The following is a 26,094-nucleotide window of genomic DNA, read 5'->3' as shown; positions in this document are numbered from 1 at the left end:
GACGGCCATTTTCTCCGTCTTTTCATCAGCTTTCAACTATGCGATCCTATCGGTTGGGAGGTGTATTGCACATTATAACTCTATACGAAAATGGCAGCCAATCGGATTAAAATGCTTTTTATTGAACAACACGGAATATACGGGTATTTTTGAGGGATCGTACATAATTGTAACGTCCGTGGCCATGGGGTAAGCACTTTATAGTTGAAATCTAGACGTTTATGTAGATGTACGGGCCGTAAATGGAAAAAGTGCAAACATCAGGTTGAAGTGTCATGATATGAAACCTATCTATCTATCTATCTACATTGGACTGACACAACGTGAGCTAAGAGACGTGGTTTAAATGCAACATAACACACATCACCACCCAAACAAACCTGGAAATATTCTGTGCATTTTCATATTTTGTTGATCATTTTTCAATAAGTGTTTGTTGAGAACGAGAGATTTGTTTAACTTTTCCAACCCCGTGACGTCACGTCAGATTACTTCCGCATTCCGCGTGTTCGTACTCATGTCTCTGTCAGTGTCAATAAAGATCTGACAAAGCAAATGTTTTATGATCTATCTAAACGTTCAAATGTTTTAAAAAGGTGCTGACCCTATGGCCACGGATGTTACAATTATGTGCGGGCCCTTAAAAGTACCCGTGTCTTCCGTATTGTTTAATAAAAAGCATTTTAATCTGATTGGTGGCCATTTTATCAGAGAGTTGTAATGTTGCGTGAGTGCAGTACACCTTTCAACCCATAGGGTCAGGTGAAAACATATGGAGAAAATGGCCAGCAATTGGATTAAAAGGCTTTTTATTGAACATTACAAAAGATAGAGGTACTTTTGAGAACCCATACATGATTTTAACATCTGTGGCCATGAGTTAATAATTTTATATTTAAAGTGTGAAGATTTATGTTGATGTACAGGCTGTAAATGCAGAAGTGCAAACACCAGGTTAAAGTTTCGCCATGACTGCCATAATGTATTATGGTTTCCAAGTGCTATACTGCCACCGGACATAAACATTAAAACATTAAAACAGATCAAATAATTGCTGTTTATGGTTCTATAGGGCGTTGGTGTAAAGTAACTAAGTACATTTACTCAAGTACTGTACTTAAGTACAATTTTGAGGTATTTTTACTGTACTGGAGTATTTCCCAATTCTCAGTACTTTAAACGAAATGATGCAACGCTGATATATATAGTGGATCTAAGTGGTTAAACTTACTGAAGTGATGTTGGTGAATTCCAAACATTATCAAATTATTCTTCATCACCCCTGGACAGACATCAAGGCACCCTAGGGTGCCACGGCACCCACTTTGGGAAACCCTGGTGTATGCTGAGCAAATAAAGATCTAACAAAAAACCAAAGAAATAGTCACTTATTCTCCAAAATTGTGAATGAAGGTATTAGCTGAACCGGATGTGACATTTCAGTCCATCCAACTTTCCTCTCGTCCCTGCATACTCTTACTGGGCCATTAGGTACACATAAGGTGAAATCTCTGGAATGCCATAAACAGCACATTTCACAAAGATTTACAGAGAACATCAGCAGTCCCTGCATGGGGCTTGAGCCTTGTCACAGATGTCTCATCCCACTTGGCAGCCTCCCATCCCCTCCCCAGAGACACCTTGTTCTACACAAACCATGGCTAGTCTTTGAACTGCTCTCCTGAGAGAGTTGTTTCCATACTGGGGATTCCCAAATTATGTCCAGTGGGTCTCCATATGATTAGCTTAATGAGGCTATAAAAATGTAACGAGGGTTGACCTTTGCAGTCTTTTCGCTGACCTTTGAGCTTTATCAGTGTCAGAAAAAATCAGGGCCGGTGCCAAAAAATCTGGCTTACTCTCAATATGGATTGAGAGAAGTTTCGGATTTAAAAAAAATATCTGGAGCGATTAGTTACAGATTTTGTGCTCAACAAAATCAGTTTTTTATACAAAAGTCAACGTCCAATCTTTTTGGTGACCGTTTGTATTTCCCAAGGTCCTAGAAAATCGAGACCTATCCCATTCAATTCAGCGTCTTTTTTTGAGTCTGAAAAGGTGTTTTTTAATTTAAAAATAAAATATTTTTTAAAAATGTGAGAAAAGCTAAACTTTGAACTATTTCAAAAATCTATAACTTCTTATTAAACAATTCTAGACTATTGATGTAACCTACCATTCGACTCAATATCATAAAATCTATAACTTCAATAAGAAGTTATAGATTTTTGAAAAAAAAAAGTTAAGCTTTTTTCACAACTTTCAAAAATATTTTTTTTAAATTAAAAAACACGTTTTCAGACTCAGAAGAGGACGCTGAATCGAATGGGCTAGGTCTCGATTTTGTATGACCCTTAAAAAGTGGTTTAAACAAGCGTTAAAGTTTAGTAAACTTGAAGCTTTTTTCACAAACATATTATTATTTTATTTTGACCCTTCCACCCTCTTATTTATATGATATTGAGTCGAATGGTAGGTTACATCAATAGTCTAGAATTGTTTAATAAGAAGTTATAGATTTTTGAAATAGTTCAAAGTTTAGCTTTTCTCACATTTTTAAAAAATATTTTATTTTTAAATTAAAAAACACCTTTTCAGACTCAAAAAAAGACGCTGAATTGAATGGGATAGGTCTCGATTTTCTAGGACCTTGAGAAATACAAACGGTCACCAAAAAGATTGGACGTTGACTTTTGTATAAAAAACTGATTTTGTTGAGCACAAAATCTGTAACTAATCGCTCCAGATATTTTTTTAAAATCCGAAACTTCTCTCAATCCATATTGAGAGTAAGCCAGATTTTTTGGCACCGGCCCTGATTTTTTCTGACACTGATAAAGCTCAAAGGTCAGCGAAAAGACTGCAAAGGTCAACCCTCGTTACATTTTTAGAAATTGTATTTTTCTTCGAGACTCTGGCTTTAGACTAATGTGATGGCGCTGATTCCAAATATGCAAGTTTCTTTTTTCTCGGACAACAGGAAGTGCCTCAAAAGGCCACTTCCTGGTTGGTTTTAGGGTGTTCCAAGCCTGTGATTTCTCCGATACATTTTTTTTCCAAATCTACACGTAAAATAATGCTAAAATTTGAAATAATCAAACCCTAATATCAAATCATGATTTAATTATCCCTTAATTGGCTATGGTTACGGCTTCGCTATCTCGCTCAATATCTCGAATACGATAAGGACTTAGGGTCCACTTTTTGGATATGTTGTAGAGCTGGCTGAGACGCACATGTGGATGTCTTGTTTGTCCCGTTACGACACACTTCTATTTCTGACTTTGTCCTTTGATATGGTCTTAAGATATAAGACTCTATGTGCCTTCTGAAAGTGTAGGAGGTCAACTTAGGAGTGTCGTACCGGGACAAACAAGACATCCATGCGTGCGCCTTGGCGAGCTGTACAACATATCCGAAAGGTGGATTCTAAAAATGCATCGATTTTGAGATATATCGCTTTATTGCGCAAAATAACTTGACATTTGACCCTAGCCAATTAAGGAGTATGGTAAGGCCGTGTGCGAGGAGAGTTATATGGGCGCGTTCGGGGCGACGCGCTGACCCAGAAACAGGTGTCCAATTTTGTTTTTACTCCTTTCAAACAGTTTTTCACTATTATCTCGGCCCCTAGGGGGCGCTGAAACAATCGGACAACGTATTATTGATCAGCTCTTCACCCCGGACGCGTCCATATAACTTTCCTCACACACAAACATGTGGTTTTGAAAATTAGGGTTATTGGGCTTCTTGAATAATTTGGCCACTATGTGTACACAGTGGTTACTCCCTATGGTCTGAGTATCTACAGGGCTGACAAGGGACTAGTAAAGTATAATAGAGAGTATTAGTTTGGGTGGAAGTCTGCAGTAGCCTCAGAGTGGTGTGCACCTCACTCTGCTATTGCAGACTGTCTCTGCTTTAGGGCGTGGCTGTGATTGCAATGATTGACAATTGCAAGCACTGGTGTGACTGATTGATTGAGTGAGACTGAGTGTGTGTGTGACTGTGTGTGTCACTCTGTCAGTGACACACAGACAGCAGTGACACAAACCTTTTGAAAACCTTTTGAAACCTGGGTTACATCAGCCCTGTAGATACTCAGACCATAGGGAGTAACCACTGTGTACACGGGCCATAGCTTGTGTTCACGAGCCATAGTTTTGCATGAGCCACAGTAAAGTACTGTCTTTTATAGCCTCATAGAGCCCAGCAAAGCCTAGCAAAGCCTACTAGAGCTTAAAACAGCCTATTAGAGACCAGTAGAGTCTAGTACAGTACAGTACAGTACAGTACAGTACAGTACAGTACAGTACAGTACAGTACAGCCTAGTGCACCAAAACTAGTATAGTCCAGCCTGTTGGGAGAACAGACTAGGGGAAGGTGGTATAGGCCATACTAGCATGGAACAGGCTGGACTAGGCTAGACTAGAGTGTACTAGGCTTTAGCAGACTCTAATACTCTCTATTAGACTTTACTTGTCAGCCCTGTAGATACTCAGACCATAGGGAGTAACCACTGTGTACACATGAACTAACTACAGTAAGTGGCTTACTGCAGTCGCACCTATAGATGTCTGTGTACACATGAACTAATCACAGTAGATCTGTAAAACATGTGGATGGGCTAATTAGATCTGTAAAACATGTGGATGGGCCTATTAGATCTGTAAAACATGTGGATGGAGCAATTAGATCTGTAAAACATGTGGATAGGCCTATTAGATCTGTAAAACATGTGGATGGGCTAGTTGGATATGTAAAACATGTGGATGGGCTAATTAGATGTGTAAAACATGGATGGGCCAATTAAATCTGTAAAACATGTAGATGGAGCAATTAGATCTGTAAAACATGCGGATGGGCCTATTAGATCTGTAGAACATGTGGATGGAGAAATTAGATCTGTAGAACATGTGGATGGAGAAATTAGATCTGTAAAACATGTGGATGGGCTAATTAGATATGTAAAACATGTGGATGGGCTAAATAGATATGTAAAATATGTGGATGGGCTAATTAGACATGTACAACATGTGGATGGGCCAATTAAATCTGTAAAACATGTGGATGGAGCAATTAGATCTGTAAAACATGTGGATGGGCCTATTAGATCTGTAGAACATGTGGATGGGATAATTAGATATGTAAAACATGTGGATGGGCCAATTAAATCTGTAAAACATGTGGATGGAGCAATTAGATCTGTAAAACATGTGGATGGAGCAATTAGAACTGTAAAACATGTAGATGGGCTAATTAGATCTGTAAAACATGTGGATGGGCCTATTAGATCTCAACAAATGGCTCACTGCTGCCCTCCATTGGGAAATTGTAGTCAGCACAGGTGCCGTACACGACACCCATATGCAAGCGTACACGCCCCATTATAACTATGGGGGCGTGTACGCTCGCAAGTACTTCGAGCCTATATTGTACACAAGGCTTATATTTTTCTATTGGAACTCCCTATCGTGTACGGCTTAACTATTGTTATTATTACCCTTATTATTATTATTACCCTTATTATTATTATTATTATTATTATTATTATTATTATTCCAGTGTGTTACTGCTCTATACATTACATTATTATTCCAGTGTGTTACTGCTCTACATTCAATTATTACCCTTATTATCATTATTATTACCCTTATTATTTCAGTGTGTTACTGCTCTATAATTACATTATTATTATTATGATTATTATTACCCTTATTATTATTATTATTATTATTATTATTGGAATACAATACACAGGGTGCCTTAAATATTATAAAATGCATTACAAAAGCGATATCAGCGTTGCATCATTTCGTTTAAAGTACTGAGAATTGGGAAATACTCCAGTAAAGTAAAAATACCTCAAAATTGTACTTAAGTACAGTACTTGAGTAAATGTACTTAGTTACTTTACACCAACGCCCTATAGAACCACAAACAGCAATTATTTGATCTGTTTTAATGTTTTAATGTTTATGTCCGGTGGCAGTATAGCACTTGGAAACCATAATACATTATGGCAGTCATGGCGAAACTTTAACCTGGTGTTTGCACTTCTGCATTTACAGCCTGTACATCAACATAAATCTTCACACTTTAAATATAAAATTATTAACTCATGGCCACAGATGTTAAAATCATGTATGGGTTCTCAAAAGTACCTCTATCTTTTGTAATGTTCAATAAAAAGCCTTTTAATCCAATTGCTGGCCATTTTCTCCATATGTTTTCACCTGACCCTATGGGTTGAAAGGTGTACTGCACTCACGCAACATTACAACTCTCTGATAAAATGGCCACCAATCAGATTAAAATGCTTTTTATTAAACAATACGGAAGACACGGGTACTTTTAAGGGCCCGCACATAATTGTAACATCCGTGGCCATAGGGTCAGCACCTTTTTAAAACATTTGAACGTTTAGATAGATCATAAAACATTTGCTTTGTCAGATCTTTATTGACACTGACAGAGACATGAGTACGAACACGCGGAATGCGGAAGTAATCTGACGTGACGTCACGGGGTTGGAAAAGTTAAACAAATCTCTCGTTCTCAACAAACACTTATTGAAAAATGATCAACAAAATATGAAAATGCACAGAATATTTCCAGGTTTGTTTGGGTGGTGATGTGTGTTATGTTGCATTTAAACCACGTCTCTTAGCTCACGTTGTGTCAGTCCAATGTAGATAGATAGATAGATAGGTTTCATATCATGACACTTCAACCTGATGTTTGCACTTTTTCCATTTACGGCCCGTACATCTACATAAACGTCTAGATTTCAACTATAAAGTGCTTACCCCATGGCCACGGACGTTACAATTATGTACGATCCCTCAAAAATACCCGTATATTCCGTGTTGTTCAATAAAAAGCATTTTAATCCGATTGGCTGCCATTTTCGTATAGAGTTATAATGTGCAATACACCTCCCAACCGATAGGATCGCATAGTTGAAAGCTGATGAAAAGACGGAGAAAATGGCCGTCGATCGGATTAAAAGGCTTTTTATTGAACAATACTGAAGATATGGGTACTCAAGCTGGAACGTACACCATTTTAACATCCATGGCCTTTAGTTAAGCACTTCATATTTGAAATCTGATCGTTTATGACCTGGACGTTAGCGTTGTAAATGGAGCAATCCCCACCACACCCACCACACCATGTTGAACGTTCCTTTGCACATGCGCAAACCACATAGTCCCGTTTGGACTTTTTAGGGCGTTAGGGAGAAATAACCAGGACTATATTTATGCTAAATAGTAAAGAAAAAGCCTTGTGATGAATTGCTGTAGCAGTAAAATAGAAACATCAACAGAATGAAGTGGTATAAGTGAAATTAAACTTATTTGAAATTAAACAATGAATTGACTTCATGTGCTAATGCAATGGTTCTCAAACTTTTTCGTGCCAAGGACCCCCAAATAGACACTTATTAGACCGCGGACCCCCATTTGAAATGATAAGCCAGGGACCCCCATAAGAGAAGATTTTTACGGCTCTCTAGCAGTGATTTCAACCATTTTAATTTCAAGGACCCCCAGTTTGACATGCATTAGGCTACGGACCCCCATTTAATGGCATGTAGGTCTCTGGGACCCACTTTCATATTGTAAAATCAATGTTCATTTAACTCTGAGAGTGTACAAATGGAACCAAATGGACCTGTTAGGGTCCATTTGGTTACATTTGTACACTCTCAGAGTTACAGACCCATAAGGGTCCATTTGGTCCCTGTCCATCATTTAGCTGGGGACCCCCTGGAACCCCCTCAAGTACCCCTGGGGGTCCCCGGACCCCACTTTGAGACAATGTGCTAATGGTTATCAGCGGTAGGCCTGAAAGATGACGGTCATGGACATTCTTCAACCTGGTGTGATGAATTGCTCAATTTACAACTGTAACGTCTACACAAACGTACAGATTTCAAATATGAAGTGCTTACCTAAATGCCCAGGATGTTATACATACCGACGTTTCAGCATGAGTACCCATATCTTCTGTATTGTTGGATAAAAAGCATTTTAATCCGATCGTCGGCCATTTTCGCATATAGAGTTATAATGTGCAATACACCTCCCAACCGATAGGATCGCATAGTTGAAAGCTGATGAAAAGACGGAGAAAATGGCCGTCGATCGGATTAAAAGGCTTTTTATTGAACAATACGGAAGATATGGGTACTCAAGCTGGAACGTACACAATTGTAACATCCGTGGCCTTTAGTTAAGCACTTCATATTTGAAATCTGATCGTTTATGTTAGCGTTGTAAATGGAGCAATCCACCACACCCCTCCCTTACCAAACTTAACAAATAAACGGATTTTTATCATTTAATAATGAATAAACACGATGGCCCAAATTACATTATCAATATCATTAAATAATTAATAATTAAACACAATGGCAACGCAATTTCGGTCAGCAAAAAATAAATTAAAGAATGAATAAATAAATACATTATTAAAAAAAAATCATATAAATTCACTGAAGGACGGGAAAATAAAAAATAAATTATAAATGTGACAATATAAATGTTATATAATCAAAATGCATTTAAAACCACCGCAATATTAGCCCATGTTGCCATGGCAACCTCTCAATACCATTAAATGGGACTTCTGCAGTAATTTTTGTAACCCGAGTCTGAAAGAGGTGGGCGGGGTGTCCGAGAGAACAGCCAATGGAGAAGACTTTCCATTAAATGGGGTTTTAGGAGTAATTTCGGTAACCTGGGTGAGCGGGGTTGCAGAGATTGTACAATTCCACCCCATAGAATGGGAACATTTGGAGCAATTCCTTTCCATTGAATGGGGTGATTCATAGTAGATCGGGTGTGCCCTAACAGGTCAGCTGTCAGCTGATTAGAAAATGCGTTCAAAGTCCCCAATTAATTATTGAGAAACCATTACGCACGCACCATGCGCAAATGGTAGGTAATTAATGTATTTGTGCCAGATGACCCTGCTATATAAAATGTGTATATTACTCGTTCATCATGGTTCATGTTCAAATAGCTCAATCCAAAATATAATGCTGTAGGCCTAAGTGTTAGGCTGTATCTAATGCATAAACATAATTATGACCGGTGTTTTTATCAGATGTCCGATACATTTGAATCCTTCCGGACATTAGGACCAGCAGATTAAAATCCTAGCGCGACCCCTGGCCTAGTTATGGGCGCATTCATTTTTCTGTTCTGCGTTAGCATTGTCATGTTAGCTTAATGTGCAAGGCTAGGCTATACAAGAACAAATTCATGAGGATACAAGAATAAATAAACTAATGGTTTAGTTGCAATAATGTGACGAACATGCCACTGTTTATTTCTGAAAACCAGTTGATAGGCCAATGCAATGCTGTCATTGTAACCTAGGATGGTCATTTGATGAGAACAAACAAATTCCCAGAACAATTTCACCCAAACAAATCGAATATTTGTTATTAATAGAATCAGACACAGTGGACAAAGTGTGTGCTATCTCTCTCCATTCATTAATTGCCATCTGGTTGAGTTTGTAGTTGCTCGGAGAGGGAATATCCACAGCCAACATTTCTTAAAAACAGTACGTTGCTGATAAGATTGTGGAATAAATCAATATAAAATCACAAGTGCATTGGGGGTTTGACCAATCAGCTAGTGGTGGTGTTCAGATAATCAGAACATCTTGGGGATGCAAGCACTTCCAAACTTCCTTCACTTCACTTTGTTCTAATTGACCTGCCGAAGCGGAGCAACGTTTGTGTTCTTTTGGAGTATACTGCAAGCACAACGGACAGACATACAGAACAACAGACAGACATACCTCTATAATAATCTGTCTCTCCAACAGTGTGTAGTGGTCCTGGACGTGAACGGAATCTTCTGGAGAGAACGGCAGACTGAAAGAAAGACACACACGCGCGCACAAGCACACACACACACACACACACACACAAGGGTGATATTGGTCACTGCACGTACACCTACGGGATGGGGCGGCACATGTCAGTGGGGAGTGTTGGTCGGGAGGAGTAGGACGAAGGCTCTACGTCCTCCCAGTGGGGGCTCCTCACTGACAGGTGAGTCAGTAGGATACGACATCAGTGACGACACAGAAATGTGTGTGGGGAGGAATCAATTAGCATAACGACTAAATTGGGGAGGAAAAGGGGTTAAAAAATGATTTGCTACTCTAAATGTAGAAGTTTTTTTTTTCGTGCTGCTTAAGGTAATGAAAAGTAGCCTGTTCATTTATGTCAGGTATGTGTGTATGTGTGTGTGTATGTGTGTGTGTGTGTGTGTGTGTGTATGTGTGTGTGTGTGTGTGTGTGTGTGTGTGTGTGTGTGTGTGTGTGTGTGTGTGTGTGTGTGTGTGTGTGTGTGTGTTTACTTGAGGCAGCTCTTGAGGAAGTCTCTCCTCTTGTTCTCGTCCTTAATCCTGAGATGTTCCTTGTACTGGAGCAGCTACACGTTACCATGGAGACAGAGGCACAGACAACTAAGTAAAAACTAGCCTATGGTGACTAAAACCATGCCTAAACATATTGACAATTTTGTCAACAAATTATTTTATGCTTGGTTGCACTCCGAAAAGCTCACAACGCGTCACAGGCGCGTTGTGAGCTTGTAGATCGGCTAATTGCGGCACACAGCGAAGTATAAATCTGGCATTACAACGCCATCAAGGCCCGGAAAAACACATTTTTTGTCGACAATATTTAGACTATGACTAAAACTGAATCAAAATGTGTTTGTCAAAATCAAGACTGGACGTACCGCCACATCTTCTGTCCTTCCCAGAGACCTGCACACATGAACACACACTCATTACAAATTATGTCCAAAAATCCATCCAATAATAATCTGAATATTAACCCATTAAGACCGGGAACGCATCTGTGTGTCATTTTTTGATTTCTTTGGCCATTCTAAAATAGCAGTTATACAAGCTCATAGTGCGGAGCTTGTAGATCTACTTTTTTTTTTTACAGTGAAAATTTGTGCAAATCTTTGTATATATATATACATGTTTTAAAGCGAACATTTTAACTCCGATCCGTGCTTCTGGGGGGTTCCTGAAACAACACATTTTGATATGGGGGTCCGCGGCCAAATTACATAACATTTTGGGGGTCCTTGACATGGAAAAAGTTGGAGCACCACTGATACTGCTGGGATTCAGAAAACATTTTTAGATATGTATTTGGCCGCGGACCCCCACCTCAAAATGTTTTGTTCCAGGGACCCCCCAGAAGCAAAGATTTGAGTTACAAATGATTGCTTTAAAACATTTATATATTCAAAGATTTGCACAAATAAGCAGATCTGCAAGCTCATAGCGCGGCACTTGGTGCCGCGCTGTGAGCTTGTAGATCTGCTATTTTTGTGACACAGATGCATTCACAATCTAACTATATAAATGGCGAGCAACTTCCGCACCCTGGGTGCGACACCCCACAGCTCTGTTATCGAATAAACAACGCACCGCCAGACCACATGTGGCCAACTGACTCGCCACGGCGGCCGCGCTGAATTTACGCCCCGCGTAGGGGACATCTCACTGCTCAATACACCTTTTCCACCGCGCAACATAATTAATTCTACTCACCAAATGTCGGACAAAACGGAAGGGGAGCCAGCTTCGTATCGTTTACCGTGCGCACGACCTCATCACCACAACAGCAGCCAGCCGCTGCGGGGGTTTTTTCCTTTTTTTCCAAACTTTTTTTTTGGTCACCATTTTCTCCAGGCACCATTTCTGGTGTAACGTGCGGCAGCATGCGCTGCCTTGCGCCGCCATTGCACTCTGCCCATCTCCTCCACACCAACACACACGCAGCTCCTTTGCTTCAACCCCCCCCCCCCCTTCTTACGTACCTCCTTTGTTCCACCCAGGCCGTTACTTTCACTTCACTCATGTCTCGATCACACTATGTCCGTCCTTCACGTGCCATGTTCATCCCAAACACAAAAACAAACAAGTCGGGTTGCCAAGTCGTTGGCATGCCAGGTTCTCTAAAAACAAGCGCCAGAAACAAGCAACCACCTTCATGAAAAAAAAAAAAACACCGAAGGGGTCCGCCAAGTTCCAGGGGGGTCCCCGCGCGGCCCAACACTCCACAGGGGGTCCGTCGACCAGCAGGGGGTCCGCGGGGGTCCCCGTCAAACATCAAAAAAAAAAAAAAATCAATTTTTTTTTTTTTTTTTTTTTACTTTTCCACAGTTTTACTCCAGCAATTTCAGTACCCCAATATACACGCGGCCACGCTGGGCCCCGTGCGCGGCTGGGGTTGAGGGGGGCGTAGCCCCCCGAAACTCTAGTGTGAATATAAATGCCTCAATAAACTGTCCCATTCTGAATGCTGTTGTCCAGCAGGTGGTGCTATCTCTGTATTCGGTGGTGTTTTGTCAGCATCACTGGATGTCTCATCTTTGATAACCTATTTATTCCACTGTAAGTGTGAATCTGATCGATTCTTTTTTATTTTAGTTTACAGAGTTTGTCACCAGGCTTAACTGTAGAGACAGACAGGAGAATGTATCTTATAATGTATCTTATAATCTTGTAATATGAATGTGTACTTGAGTGTTTTGAGTACAGTTGTAGTCGTGTGTTTTGCAATAAGGGTGTCATTGACAAAGAAGAGCATGTTTTCATTTGATGCTCGCTGAGTCAATCATGGAGAAATAAAAAATAAATAACCGTGTCTCTTCAAATGTATTGTATTGTTGTCTTTTCCATTAAGACCGGGAAAGCATGTCATTTTAGATTTTAACCACGGCACCAATTGCCGAGCTATGAGATGAATTTTTGAAAAATCATGCAAATTTGAATATGTATTGAATTTATATATATATATATATTTTTTTAAGCGAACATTTGTAACTAATTGTTTTGCTTCTGCGGGTCCCTGGAATATTTTTTTTTTTCCCTTGACATGAAAAAGTTTGAGAACCACTTATATTATAGCAACATGTTTCAGAAAACTGTCAGGTCTTTTAAAAAATATATACATTCAAAGATTTGCACAATGTTCACGATTTAAAAAAGAAATAGCAGATCTAGATCTGCTATATTACGCCAAAGAAATCTTAAAATGACACAGATGCGTTCCCGGTGTTTTGAGTGCCCAAATTATTAGTATCTATTTCTGGCCATTACAATTTTTATTTTTTATTTTTTCAAAGTAAAAAAAAAGTGCTTAGGAAGCGAGATACAGCCTTTTCAAGTTATAAGTTAAACAAGGAGTGGATGGAGCTGCAAATCTTCAGATGATGATATCTTGGGTAAAAAGTTGAGTACCAGTGGTCTGACACAGAGCTAGACATTTACCTGAACAGTTCCAACAGCAGCTTCTGATCTCCTGTCTCTTTCAGATAGTGGACGAAATGTCTCAGAGCGATCTCTCTGTGCTCCAACTCACGAAACACAATGTCTGCATGAACAGAGATGTTGTTAGGATGAACACAACTTATTAAAGGGATAGTTCACCCCAAAAATATTTTTTTCCCCTATGGATTAGTCACCCCATAGACTGAAAGAACGAGCCCAATCGATGGTGTCGAAGGGCGGATCCAAACCCAGCCGCCCGGATTCGTGCGGCGCTTCCTATTGCTTCACCAATCTATGTCCCCGCCTCCCCTCCCCCCCCCGGTCTGTGCACGGAGCACGCTGACGTCACCACATTTAGAGCGACGCCCCTCTGCACTCTGGTTGGTTAGTAGTTAACAAGGTCCTAAGACCATAGTTCCTGCCCAGGCTTTTTGTAACAAAAAAAATGGGTTTCCGAGGCTAGTCACCCCATGGATACTTGAATTCATGGATATTTTTTTTGTTTTTGTTGCATTCCTAAGCCAATAATTTGATGACCAGCGGACCGGTATAGGCAACGGTTCCGGTAGGAGACACAAAGGAGACTCTGTGTGTCCTACTGGAACCGCTGCCGGTCATCAAATTATTATTGGCTTAGGAATGCGACAAAAGCAAAAAAAATATCCATGAATTTAAGTCTCCATGTGGTGACTAATCCATAGAAATAAAGTGATTTTGGGAGTGAACTATTCCTTTAACACAACAACATGTGATCAAACTAACAGATTTGATTGTTAATAAAAAAATAAGCTATAATCGATTTTGTGGGGAAAGATGACAACGTGGTGCATAGCGACACATTTCGCTAGTTTTGTGCAACACCGCTGTACGGCTAAGTAATAAATAGGGCAATAAAAAAATGTTTATATATTTAAAAAAATATGAAAAAATCGGATTCTCGATTATTACATTTCTTGAAAAAAGTCATCTACTGTATAGGATAATCACTAAGGCAGGGGTCTTCAACCTTTTCAGGCCAAGGACCCCCTAGCTGAGATAGAGATGAAGCAGGGACCCCCTCTATATTGTATAAAATTGTGATTCAGATACACTTCTTCTGCTTTTCCCCCCCTCTACACCTATAACTCTTTGCCAAAAATAGCCGATCTACAAGCTCACAACGCCTCGCGCTGCGAGGCGTTGTGAGCTTGTAGATCTGCTATTTTTGGCAAAAGTTCTCCTCAGAAAAGGGATGCTAGTGTTCAAGTGGTTCATGTAAAAAAAAAAATCCTATCACACAAATATTTGGCGGACCCCCTGTAGTAACTCTGAGGACCCCCTAGGGGTCCCGGACCCCCTGTTGAAGACCCCTGCACTAAGGGAATAATCGATAGTTGCATTCCTTATGCTTACCTTTATGTAAAGTCCTCTTGAGATAAATTAAAATCTGAAAGAGAAAAACAAAAACGTGTTGCATGCTTTGTACCTTGACATAATCAACAAAAAGACATACGGTTAATACAAAACAATAATGCATCATTTGGAGGCTAATTAGCATGTTCAAAAGATACATTGAAATCCTTAAAGGGATAGTTGACCCCAAAACGATTTTTTTCCTATCACCCCATGGAGACATGAATTCATGGATATTTTTTTGTTTTTTTGTCGCATTCGTAAGCTAATAATTTGATGACCGGTAGCAGTTCCGGTAGGAGACACAAAAAGTCTCCTTTGTGTCTCCTACCGGAACCACTGCCTACCGGTCCGCTGGTCATGAATTCAAGTCTCCATGGGGCGACTAATCGATATAAAAAAAAGTATTTTTTTTTGGGTGAACTATTCCTCTAATATTGGCCTAATAATGGACTCTGATTGGCCAGAGGTGTGCATTATTTACACATACTGTAACCACACTGATAACAAAAGATAAGTGTGGTTACCGCGGTGATGACATTCCCATCGTTGGCACTGACGGCTTCATCCAATAAGAACAGTTTGTCTTGTAGGGAACGAAACCTCTCCAAAGAATATACCTACACCAACCGCACACGCGCGCGCACACACACACACACACACACACACACACACACACACACACACACACACACACACACACACACACACACACACACACACACACACACACACACACACACACACACACACACACACACACACACACACACACACACACACACACACACACACACAGCTTTATTTGAATCCACAATTAAATTACACAAACAGGGAAACAAATATAACTGTGTTAGACAATTAATGAATTAATGAACACCTAAGGACATGGCTGCTTTCTTCGCTCATGCATGTCAGTAAAAAGTTAAATGTTTACAAGATACTTTGGACTAAGCAGTGAGCGTTGTTTTGGAATTTATAAACAGATGTTTGATATAGTTTTGCTGTTGTTAATCTTAGCCTCTTCACCTTAAAGGAATGTTATGAAAATTGTCCTTGTATTCAAGCCATCAGTAAAGACTTGTGAACTACTCCTTTAATAATATATTGGGCAGTAATAACATGTTATTAAAGCTGCACTATGTAACTTTCCTCTTCTACCCCGGATTTGAACCCGGTTTCCTGTGCAAGTGCTGAAATGTTTACCATTGACCTAATAGAGCCTGCCTGCTTGCTCAGGGGATAAATTGAATCTTGGGTTGCGAGTTGTCAAGTTGTGAATCGTTCTCATGTTTTGTTCCTTAGGTTGTTTTTTCTTGACCACAAATAGTCATAATGTGACTTACTGCAGATAGCATGTTATTTTAACAGATGCCAGGTTATGTACTCTCAATCTCAATGTACAGATGGTTATTTACATAGCATAGTGTTTAGACAGATGCCAGGTTCATTGTTTACCTGGTATCCTAGTTTCTGGAGGCACTACACTGTCTCTCTGCATTCTATGTATGTGTTTGACCTTGTTTATTGCAAGTCACTCTGGATAAGAGCGTCTGCTAAATGCCTTCGTTGTAATTGAGACCACACTCACCTTTCCCTGTTGCATTCTCTTCACTGTCTCCTCTGGTGACCAGTCACTGCTGTAATCCTGCCGTCACAAAAACATGACACATTAACCCTTTAAGGCCGGGGAAGTGAACGCATGTGTGTCATTTTAAGATTTATTTGGGCTATTCAAAAATAGCAGATCTACAAGCTCATAGCGTGGCACCGAGTGCTACAAGCCCAAAATGTCCGCGGACCCTCTCCCATCTAAAAATATTTTGTTCCAGGGACCCTGATCTACAAGCTGTGAGCTTGTAGATCAGCTATTTTTTTTGAAAAAAATCGTGAAAATTTGTGCAAATCTTTTTGTATACATTTTTAACTAAAATCTTTGCTTCTGTTCTGGGGGTCCCTGGAACAAAATATTTTTAGATGGGAGAGGGTACGCGGACATTTTGGATTATTTTGGGGGTCCTTGACATGAAAAAAAAACCCAGGAAAAACTTTAGGAAAGAAGACCTGTTAGGATTTAGAAGACATTTGTAAAATCCCCAGAAGCAAAGATTTGAGTTAAAAACTTTCGCTTTAAAAAAGTATATATATATTCAAACTAAAGATTTGCACACATTTTCACGATTTTTCAAAAAAATAGCAGATCAACGAGCTCATAGCGCGGCACTCGGTGCCGCGCTATTTCAAGTATGTCATATACTTGAAAAAGACCGAAAGGGTCGAAACGTCGTATCTGCTGTCTGTTTGAATAAACCTTGGAGCATAAAAGTGAGTTGCGAGCTCTACATGAATAGATAATGACACAGAATCACATTCATAGAAACACAAACTGCTCTCAAAGCACCATACGTACACCCTCATTAACCATAATAAACCCTAACCCTAACCTAACACTGAAATAAACCCACGTCCAACCCTGACCTAAGTCTAAACCCACGCCTAGCCCTAGCCTAAATCTAAACCCACGCCTAGCCCTAACCTAAATCTAAACCCACGCCTAGCCCTAACCTAAATCTAAACCCACGCCTAGCCCTAACCTAAGTCTAAACCCACGCCTAGCTCTAACCTAAGTCTAAACCTACGCCTAGCCCTAACCTAAATCTAAACCCACGCCTAGCCCTAACCTAAGTCTAAACCCACGCCTAGCCCTAACCTAAATCTAAACCCACGCCTAGCCCTAACCTAAATCTAAACCCACGCCTAGCCCTGACCTAAGTCTAAACCCACGCCTAGCCCTAACCTAAGTCTAAACCTACGCCTAGCCCTAACCTAAATCTAAACCCACGCCTAGCCCTAACCTAAGTCTAAACCCACGCCTAGCCCTAACCTAAGTCTAACCCACGCTTAACCTAAACCCACGCCTCGCCCACACCTACTCCTAACCTAAACCCATGCCTAATAAAGGGAAGTCTGGGGTACTCTGCTGGAACGGCTACCTCTGGGACCTGACTCCAGATAAGAAGACAAAGGAAGGAAGAAAGGAAGGAAGGAGGTAGGGTGGATGGATGGTAGGTAGTAATGTGATAGATTTAAACAATATTCACCTTATATTCAGACTTAGGTTTCCTCAGCTCAGGAGCGTAATGTCTGACAGAGGACTCACTGAAAGCTACCCACACACACGCACGCACGCACACACGCACACACACACACACACACACACACACACACACACACACACACACACACACACACACACACACACACACACACACACAGATCGACCAATCAATGATCACAACCATCACAACATCAGCCAATCATTATCCAATCAGTGAGAACGTTACTCACAGTCAAAGGACTGAAGATGTCCTGCTTTGGCCTTTCCTGAAAAAAAGACAGAAGGAGATTATACAGTACATCCTACTATAATTCTAGTAACCTCACGGACGGTGGTAGGTGTCTTGGGTGGTGTCCGATCAAACTGCGCATGCGTCGTTGCCAGGTTTCGCGAGAGAAACAAGCAGCAAGGTCTATGAAAACAAGGCCAAACGAAACGAACTCTACAAGCAACAAGGTCTATGAAAAGAAGGCCAAACGAAGCGCCTTCACACATATACCTTGCCTCTTGGAAAACAGCCGATCTGCAAGCTCACAACGCGTCCCCACACCCACCTGCACTTTCACAACCAACGCCGAAACACAATACCATCAATATTGGCCCTAAACCGCTTACAATAGGCCGACATGGCAACAACACCCACGCTGCCAGTGAGCTTAGCCTGATACCACACCATAGACCCCGCCCACTCTTTCAGTGCATTCTTACGGACGATCTACACACACCAGACTTTGCAAAGCGAGCGTATGCGTGGTGCGTACAGCGCGTTTGTTTAGATCCAATTGATTATCAATGATGGCGGCTACACCAGGCGCGCGGATACGCGAGTGTGCGTCGTGTGTGCGAAAAAGGTCTGGTGTGTGCCGGCAGTACGGATCTCTGTGTGTGTGTGTGTGTGTGTGTGTGTGTGTGTGTGTGTGTGTGTGTGTGTGTGTGTATCGCCCCGACTCCGCGGCCGTGTATGCGTGGACACGCATGTGCGCGTGCACGTTGGGGAGGCACGTGTCACAATGTGTTTGCGCGACGCCCGTGTGTGTTCGCGACGGGCCGCATGGATGTACCGTTGTGTGTGTGTGTGTGTGTGTGTGTGTGTGTGTGTGTGTGTGTGTGTGTGTGTGTGTGTGTGTGTTTGCGACGGGACCCGGGGCGAGGGGGGCGAGTAACATGCCTACGCCATTCTCCGTGCTAGGGAGCCACGTGTCACAATGTACATTTTATTTGTGTTTGCGCGACGCCCGTGTATGTGTTCGCGACGGGAGCATGTACCGTGGTGTGTGTGTGTGTGTGTGTGTGTTTCGACGGGGGACGGTGTTTGTGTGTCTTCTGTGCCTCCACGACGGGATGTGCGTGTGTGTGTGTACACACGACTACACCATTGGTTCTCAAAGTGGGGTCCGGGGACCCCCAGGGGTCCTTGAGGGAGTTCCAGGGGGTCCCCAGCTAAATGATAGATTAGGCACCAAATGGACCCTTATGGGTCTGTAACTCTGAGAGTGTACAAATGGAACCAAATGGACTCTAAGGGGTCCATTTGGTTCCATTTGTACACTCTCAGAGTTAAATAAACATAGACTTTACTATATAAATTGGGGTCCAAGACATAGAAATGCCATTAAATGGGGGTCCATAGCCCTAATGCATGTCAAACTGGGGGTCCTTGAAATTAAAATGGTTGAGATTCACTGCTAGAGCCGTAAAAAAAAAAACTCTCTTATGGGGGTCCCTGGCATATCTTTTCAAATGGGGGTCCGCGGGCTAACAAGTGTCAATTTGGGGGTCCTTGACATAAAAACGTTTGAGAACCACTGCACTACACAGTACAAACTCACTTTCGATCCCTGATAAACTGTCTGCTCTCAGCGCATAAGCCAAACTGCACACTTTGGGTGCTCATATTCCCCTACGGGTATGGTCTAGTATATATAGTATATCTCTGCTGTCCAGTCCGAAACTGCTAACTCCAAAACGCTCATTGTTCAGGAAACGAAAAAACAAGATATACGTTTTTCAGAAAATGAAGAAAACCTTATATTTTTAAAACAAAGCAATACTACCTCGTCAAAGTCGGTATAGTGACTGTATATATTGTGAGATACTTGCATGTGTCATTACATTATCAACACTTTACCCAAATCGCGGGTAAATCAACACTTTACCCAGCGCGAGTGGAGTTAGAGGTTTCAGACGAGCAGAAATCAAGCTGAAGTGGAGTTAGGTGTCCAAACAACAGTAGCTCCACTCGCTGCTGAGAGAGGTTTCAAAAGGGTACAGATTCCCAAAAGCTAACAATGGATCTCCAAGCTCACAATGCATCACAACAACGTGTGAATTAATGCCCTGATGCTTCATGACACTTATTATATAGGCCTACAACAATAAACAGGACTTTAAATATTACAATAACTTCTGCAAAGAGGTAGTAGAACACTAGCGCGACAGAAATGCTATGAACGTCTTTCTTCTTATCACAATGCTCTCCTCATTAAACACTTCATAGATTTTAGAAATATAATTACTTGTTTTCATAACATTAGCGTCAGTGCTGTTTGATAAACAGGTACACTGCATAGTTTTAACAGACTACGGGGAGTCTGTTTACGTGTTGTTCCTCCTCGTTCACTGCGCACCGCGCACTGCTAATGCTGTGCTGTAGCACTGTGTAGAGGAGAGGGGGGAGTTGTTTGTTTTTGACGGACAGTTTGAGGATCCAATGGAGTTGGGAGTTTTCGTCTGAGGCGCTTTTTAATACTTTTGATTGGTTCAAATGTTTAGATTTTTTACACAGATGTGAAGGGTGTTCAATAGCGTCGATTTATGAAAAAAAAAAAAAAAGATGAAAATGGAGTTAGCTGGTTCGTCCTGGACACCGACGATATATAAAGATATATTGCAGCACTAGTTTCCACAACAGATGATTGTCTTCTATTCATTATTTGACGGTATCATTTCATCAAGATCAGTTTTTCAGCCTAAAGTCTGCAGACTGTATCTCGCTCCACAAGTGATTTTAATGGATTATTTAGCACTAAGGTGTGACGTTGTGAGCTTGCTAGCTCTTCCTCAGACGTGTTTTATTGTAACTCTACCTAAGCTACTGGATTCTGCATTTATGTGGGGGAACAATAACACTGCCTCTTCCAACCGGATATGGATATTAATAGAGGGATTATATACATAATCAGAATCTGTGTAACTAAAGTTTTCAAATAATTGCAGTGGAGTAAAAGTACAATATTTTCCTCTGAGATGTAGTGGAGTAGAAGTAAAAGAACAGCAAATTAGAAATACTCAAGTAAAGTAATCATACCCCTCCCCCCAAAAGAAAATCATGTGGGGACACGACCCACAGGGTGAGAACCACTGCCCTAGAGTAGATGTGGAAAAAAGGGGTTACCTTTGAACAGAGAGCTGAGGGAGTAACCCGATTGGTTCTTGGGAAGGGAAGGCGTGGTGTCGATCTTGGGGAAGCTGTGCTCTCTGGCCTCCCCTGCTGGGCGGAGGCTGGAAGCGGTCTCTTTAACAGACCACGAAATACCTGCAAGGCACAATACAGCTTTACATTTACACACACCTGAAAACACACATCATCAACATTACATTCTAAAGCAGTGCATCGTTCAGGTTAAAGTGGGATCTGTGGGGGGAGGGACACAGTTTAAAAAAAAACCAAAAAATGTTGGCTATATAAAAATAGCCAGTGGTGGAAGAAGTACTCAGATATTTTACTAAAGTAAATGTAGCAATACCACAATATAAAAAAATCTGTTAGTGCACGGTCACACCGCACTTTTATTTTACCTCTGGGGCGGAATCTGCCAAATGCTTTGTCAATGCAAATGCGTGGATTGGCAAGAAAGATGCGCAAGACCATGAATCCACGCATTTGCATTGACAAAGCATTTGGCAGATTCCGCCCCATAAAAGTGTGGTGTGACCGTGCCCTAACTAACAAGTAAAAAGGCCTGTGTTCAAAATGTTATTTGAGTAAAAGTACAAAAGTATTGGCATCAAAATATACTTAAAGTACCAAAAGTAAAAGTACTAAAATGTTTGAAAATAGCAGATCTACAAGCTCATTTTCAATCATCAGGTAATAAACATAAGGTATTTTTTTGCCGCACTAATAGATCTCCTGACATCAGAACAACAACAAGGATTTGGGCAAACAATTCATTGGCCGGATGTAAAAAAAAAACGAAATGCTTCTTACTTCCGATAGGTTCTCCGCTCCAGCTGACCTTCACCACATCATCATCATCCTCATCATCCACCAGGCTGTGCAGGCTGTTTACAGCCTTCTTAGATTCCTTCATCTGACAGGAAAATGGAACCAACACCCCAAATAAACAGGAAATCAAAGTTCAACTTCAGCATTTACACTGACTGTAATCTAAAGCAGTGGCGCTCAAACTTTTTCATGTCAAGGTCCCCCAAAATGATATGTATTTGGCCGCTGACCCCCATCTCTAATTTAGTTCCAGGGACCCCCAGAAGCAAAGATTTGAGTTACAAATGTTTGCTTTAAATAAATATATATATATATATATATATATATTCAAAGATTTGCACACATTTTCAAGATTTTTCAAAAAACAGCAGATCTACAAGCTCATAGCGCGGCACCGAGTGCCGCGCTATGAGCTTGTATATCTGCTATTTTTTTAATAGCCAAAGTATGAAAGGTTAAAGTGGTTAAAATTATTGTGATGCTATATTAGCACATTTTGCTGGGGACCCCCTAGAACCCCTCCAAGGACCCCCATTTGAGAACCAACGGTGTACATAGTAGGGCTGGGCAATTAACCAAAACTTTATCGAAACCCATATTGAGAACTCACTTTATTCGCAAGTTAATCGAATAATCAAGGATCTTTTTTTTTTTTTTGTTGTTGATAACTTTGTTTATTTCTTATATATCAATAAGATCAAGATTCATTTTTTTCTATAATTTACTAAATCGAATAGTCCGATTAACAAATTTTACTTGCAAAAATAGCAGATCTACAAGCCCATTGTAGATCTGCTTCAATGATCCACAGTGAAACTAATAAAAAGTGCTACCAAAAAAGGTGTACAGTGGGAACTGAGCGTTTCGGTTAAAAACATGTTTTTTTTTAATCAAATGGTTTTGCGTAGCAGACAGTCATCTAAGTATCTCACCCTGGTGAAGTCATCATCTTCATCATCAAAGGTGAACGCTTTGAACTTGGAGCTGTTCCAGTAGTCGTCCTCGTCTCCTTTGCCCTTCATCATCTGAGCAACAACAACAACAACAACAATCAATCAATCAATCAACAACAACATAATCACTAAGACATTTGAATGTCATCAATCTGTCCACATTCTGTCCTCAAATTTCAATTCTTCTTTAGACCAGTGCTTATCAAGCTTTTTCATGTCAATTGACGGCTAAAGTAATAGTAAATTAGTATATTTGGCTGCAGACCCCCATCTGAAAATATTTTGTGCGAGGGACCCCCATTCATTCTTGAGATTTTTTTGAAAATAGCAGATCTACAAGTTCACAACGTCTTGCATCGTGGCACGCTGTAAGCTTGTAGACCGGCTATTTTCAAATAGCCGATGTATAATGGTTAAAGTGGTTAAACTGATTGTAATGCTATATTAACCCATTAAGACCGGGAACGCATCTGTGTCACTTTTAGATTTCTGTGTGATTTCTGTGTCATAGCGCGGCACCGAGTGCCGCGCTATGAGCTTGTAGATCTGCAATTTTTTAATAATCTTGATTTTTTTTTTGGCCCAGGTAGAACCCACTTATAGCCCACATGGGCATCCCAGTTAGGACCCACTTCGGTCCCACATAGAATTGCCTAGTTGGGGCCCACCTAAGGCCCAGGTAGAACCCACTCAACTAGCTATATCCCACATGGGCATCCCCCCGCTGACATTGCCGACTTGGGGCCCATATGGTTTAGCCCACCTTGAAATCATATGGGACCCATGTGGGCGTGCTGGCTGGGCTGGAACCTCCTCAAGGACCGCACTTTGAGAAGCTGTTAGACAACCAATAGGCTCTATGCACAGCAGCCATATTATCACTTCCTTCACAGGTGTTACCAATGATACTAATGAAGGCTCTGTTCTATTTAGTGTAGCACAGTGGTTTCCAGGACCCCCATAACTCTGAGAGTGTACAAATGGAACCACCTGTAAGAGGCCATTTGGAAGCCCATGAGGGTCCCTGGACCCCAACTGTAGACCCACTGGTGTAACAGAGTGTTTCCAGTGAGCCAACATGCACAATATCAGCACCCTGACTCTGTTTGACCAGAATGGAACAGAGCCTTCATTAGTATCATTGGTAACACCTGTGAATGTCTTCATAATATGGCTGCTGTGACTAGAGCCTATAACCAAGACTTCTTTAGAGGATTAATTTAATCGTAGACTGGTATTGTTTATTTCGTTTTTTATATATAATAATGTATATATAAATATATATACATTATTATTATTATTATTATTATTATTATTATTATTTATTTATTATCAGGATTATTTTTGTATTATTATGGCTATTCTGTTTTATTTTCTCTGATTTGTGTGTAGTTGTGAAGCTGTCAGTTGGCTGGAAAGGAGCTAGAAAAACAGTGATCCATTCTCAGGATAATGTTGATATAATAAGATCATAACATTAAAATGCACGGTCAGTATATAAACATTAACCAATGAGGAACCAAGCTGTCACTATATATATGTTGTATATTATACTATATAGCCAACAAGCTAATATATGTGATGTTCACGGGGTTTTAGTGATACATTAAACTAATACAAATCATATTCCAGGACCGTTTAAAATGATTTAATAACCATCAAAATCCAATGAAATCAAACAGCAGAAAACAGACTGTTTACCTTACTTTAGCTCCGGATACTGGTCAACCCTCAGACACTTCCGGATCTGCCGCGGCGCGCTGCACTCTGGGAGTTGTAGTCATGGTCGCTCTGGTCCATAACGCTGTGGTACTTTCTGTCCTTTCCCCTCACACACGCGGGAGCGCAGGCTGCGCAGCCTCTCATCTTTAGTAAAAAATACAAAATACCGTTTCGATACTCACCAAAACAAAGACGGTTTTATGGAGTTAAAAGCCTATTTTCCTAAGTGGGAACACTCTGAACCCCCACCTCACGTCTAAAATACACTTTTTGTCCAGAAAAGAAAATATTTCACTGGAAGGAAAAAAATGTTTCTGGTTATTCCACTGCGCCCCCTACAGATCTGGTCAATGGAATTTCTCCATTGACCAGATTTTTCCTGCCGGTGAAATATTTTCTTTTCTGGACAAAAGGTGTATTTTAGACGTGAGGTGTGTGGCTTAGAGTGTTGCCACTAAATAGAGTACGCTTTCAACTAAAGGTGAATAGTGAAAGTGTATTTTTTATTTTGACTAAAGACGATAGTCTGTGCAGCCTGTGGTGTGTGCACAAAGGCTGAAACGTCCCATAGCGTTAAAGAGAACTCCTTCTAACGCTGTAGAATACAACTCGTAGACGTATTTATGATTCTGACGTTTTCAATCTACGAGATGTTTGGAGTGTCTGGAATTATTTATTTAAAGGTAGGGTAAGTGATTTTTTTTGGGTTAAAACAAAAAGTATTTTGTTAAGAGGTTAAAATACTATATTCTGATAGTAATCATTGCTATAGAGTGTTTTTTCAGTAACAGATGTGTCCCTGTCTCTCCAGCTCTTTAATAAACAGAAAATACATTTTCTGGTAGGTGTCAAAATCTCAGCCAATAAGGAGAAAGTACCCATTTTAAGCTTCATGTTTATAGTGTTCCAGTTCCAATTTTGCCTGCTCATTTCTTAGTCTCATCACTTCCGATTTCACTTGTTTAATCTATATCCTGATTGAGTTCTCTATCCTGATTGGATAAAATTGGAAATGAAACTGAAACTGAAACGAAAATGCATTTTCTGTTTTATAAAGAGCTGGAGGGACAAGGAGACTCCTCATATGGACAGGACACTCTATAGTAACGATCACTATCAGAACATAGACCCATTTTGCAATTATTTGAATAATTGCAAATCACTTACCCTACCTTTAACGACATACATACAACATGGACACAGTATCAAAAGAAAAGATTAAAGACATATTGGTAGATTTGTAGTATATGTGCTGTTCCATAACTGAGCGCCCCTGCACTTGATAGAAAAAAAAATGGTGGGCCGCCCAGTGCGGCCAGAGGTCAGAAAAGTGCCACTTTTAGACAATAGT

At 40.6% G+C, this 26,094-nt stretch overlaps 1 protein-coding gene across 1 annotated transcript in view; it reads right to left on the bottom strand.

Moving 5' to 3' along the window:
* The window catches only part of vipas39 (VPS33B interacting protein, apical-basolateral polarity regulator, spe-39 homolog), a 36,230-nt gene extending 11,485 nt beyond the window's left edge, over positions 1–24,745 (bottom strand). Inside the window, exons 1-13 of the mRNA XM_084082939.1 lie at positions 24,723–24,745; positions 23,001–23,093; positions 22,051–22,153; positions 21,235–21,375; positions 18,071–18,106; positions 17,824–17,888; positions 16,314–16,370; positions 15,250–15,342; positions 14,723–14,756; positions 13,331–13,433; positions 10,774–10,801; positions 10,388–10,461; positions 9,821–9,896 (exon numbers count right to left, since the gene is read on the bottom strand). Of these exons, the coding sequence (XP_083939065.1) occupies positions 9,821–9,896; positions 10,388–10,461; positions 10,774–10,801; positions 13,331–13,433; positions 14,723–14,756; positions 15,250–15,342; positions 16,314–16,370; positions 17,824–17,888; positions 18,071–18,106; positions 21,235–21,375; positions 22,051–22,153; positions 23,001–23,093 (903 nt within the window). The 5' untranslated portion in view covers positions 24,723–24,745. The remainder of the gene's footprint in view (positions 1–9,820; positions 9,897–10,387; positions 10,462–10,773; positions 10,802–13,330; positions 13,434–14,722; positions 14,757–15,249; positions 15,343–16,313; positions 16,371–17,823; positions 17,889–18,070; positions 18,107–21,234; positions 21,376–22,050; positions 22,154–23,000; positions 23,094–24,722) is intronic.
* Positions 24,746–26,094: the final 1,349 nt, after the last annotated feature.

The sequence above is a fragment of the Gymnoscopelus microlampas genome (genome assembly GCF_963454915.1).
Source record: "Gymnoscopelus microlampas genome assembly, chromosome: 16".
NCBI lineage: Eukaryota > Metazoa > Chordata > Actinopteri > Myctophiformes > Myctophidae > Gymnoscopelus > Gymnoscopelus microlampas.
The sequence above is the reverse complement of the archived record's forward strand: the minus strand, read 5'-3'. Positions and strand labels throughout refer to the sequence as shown.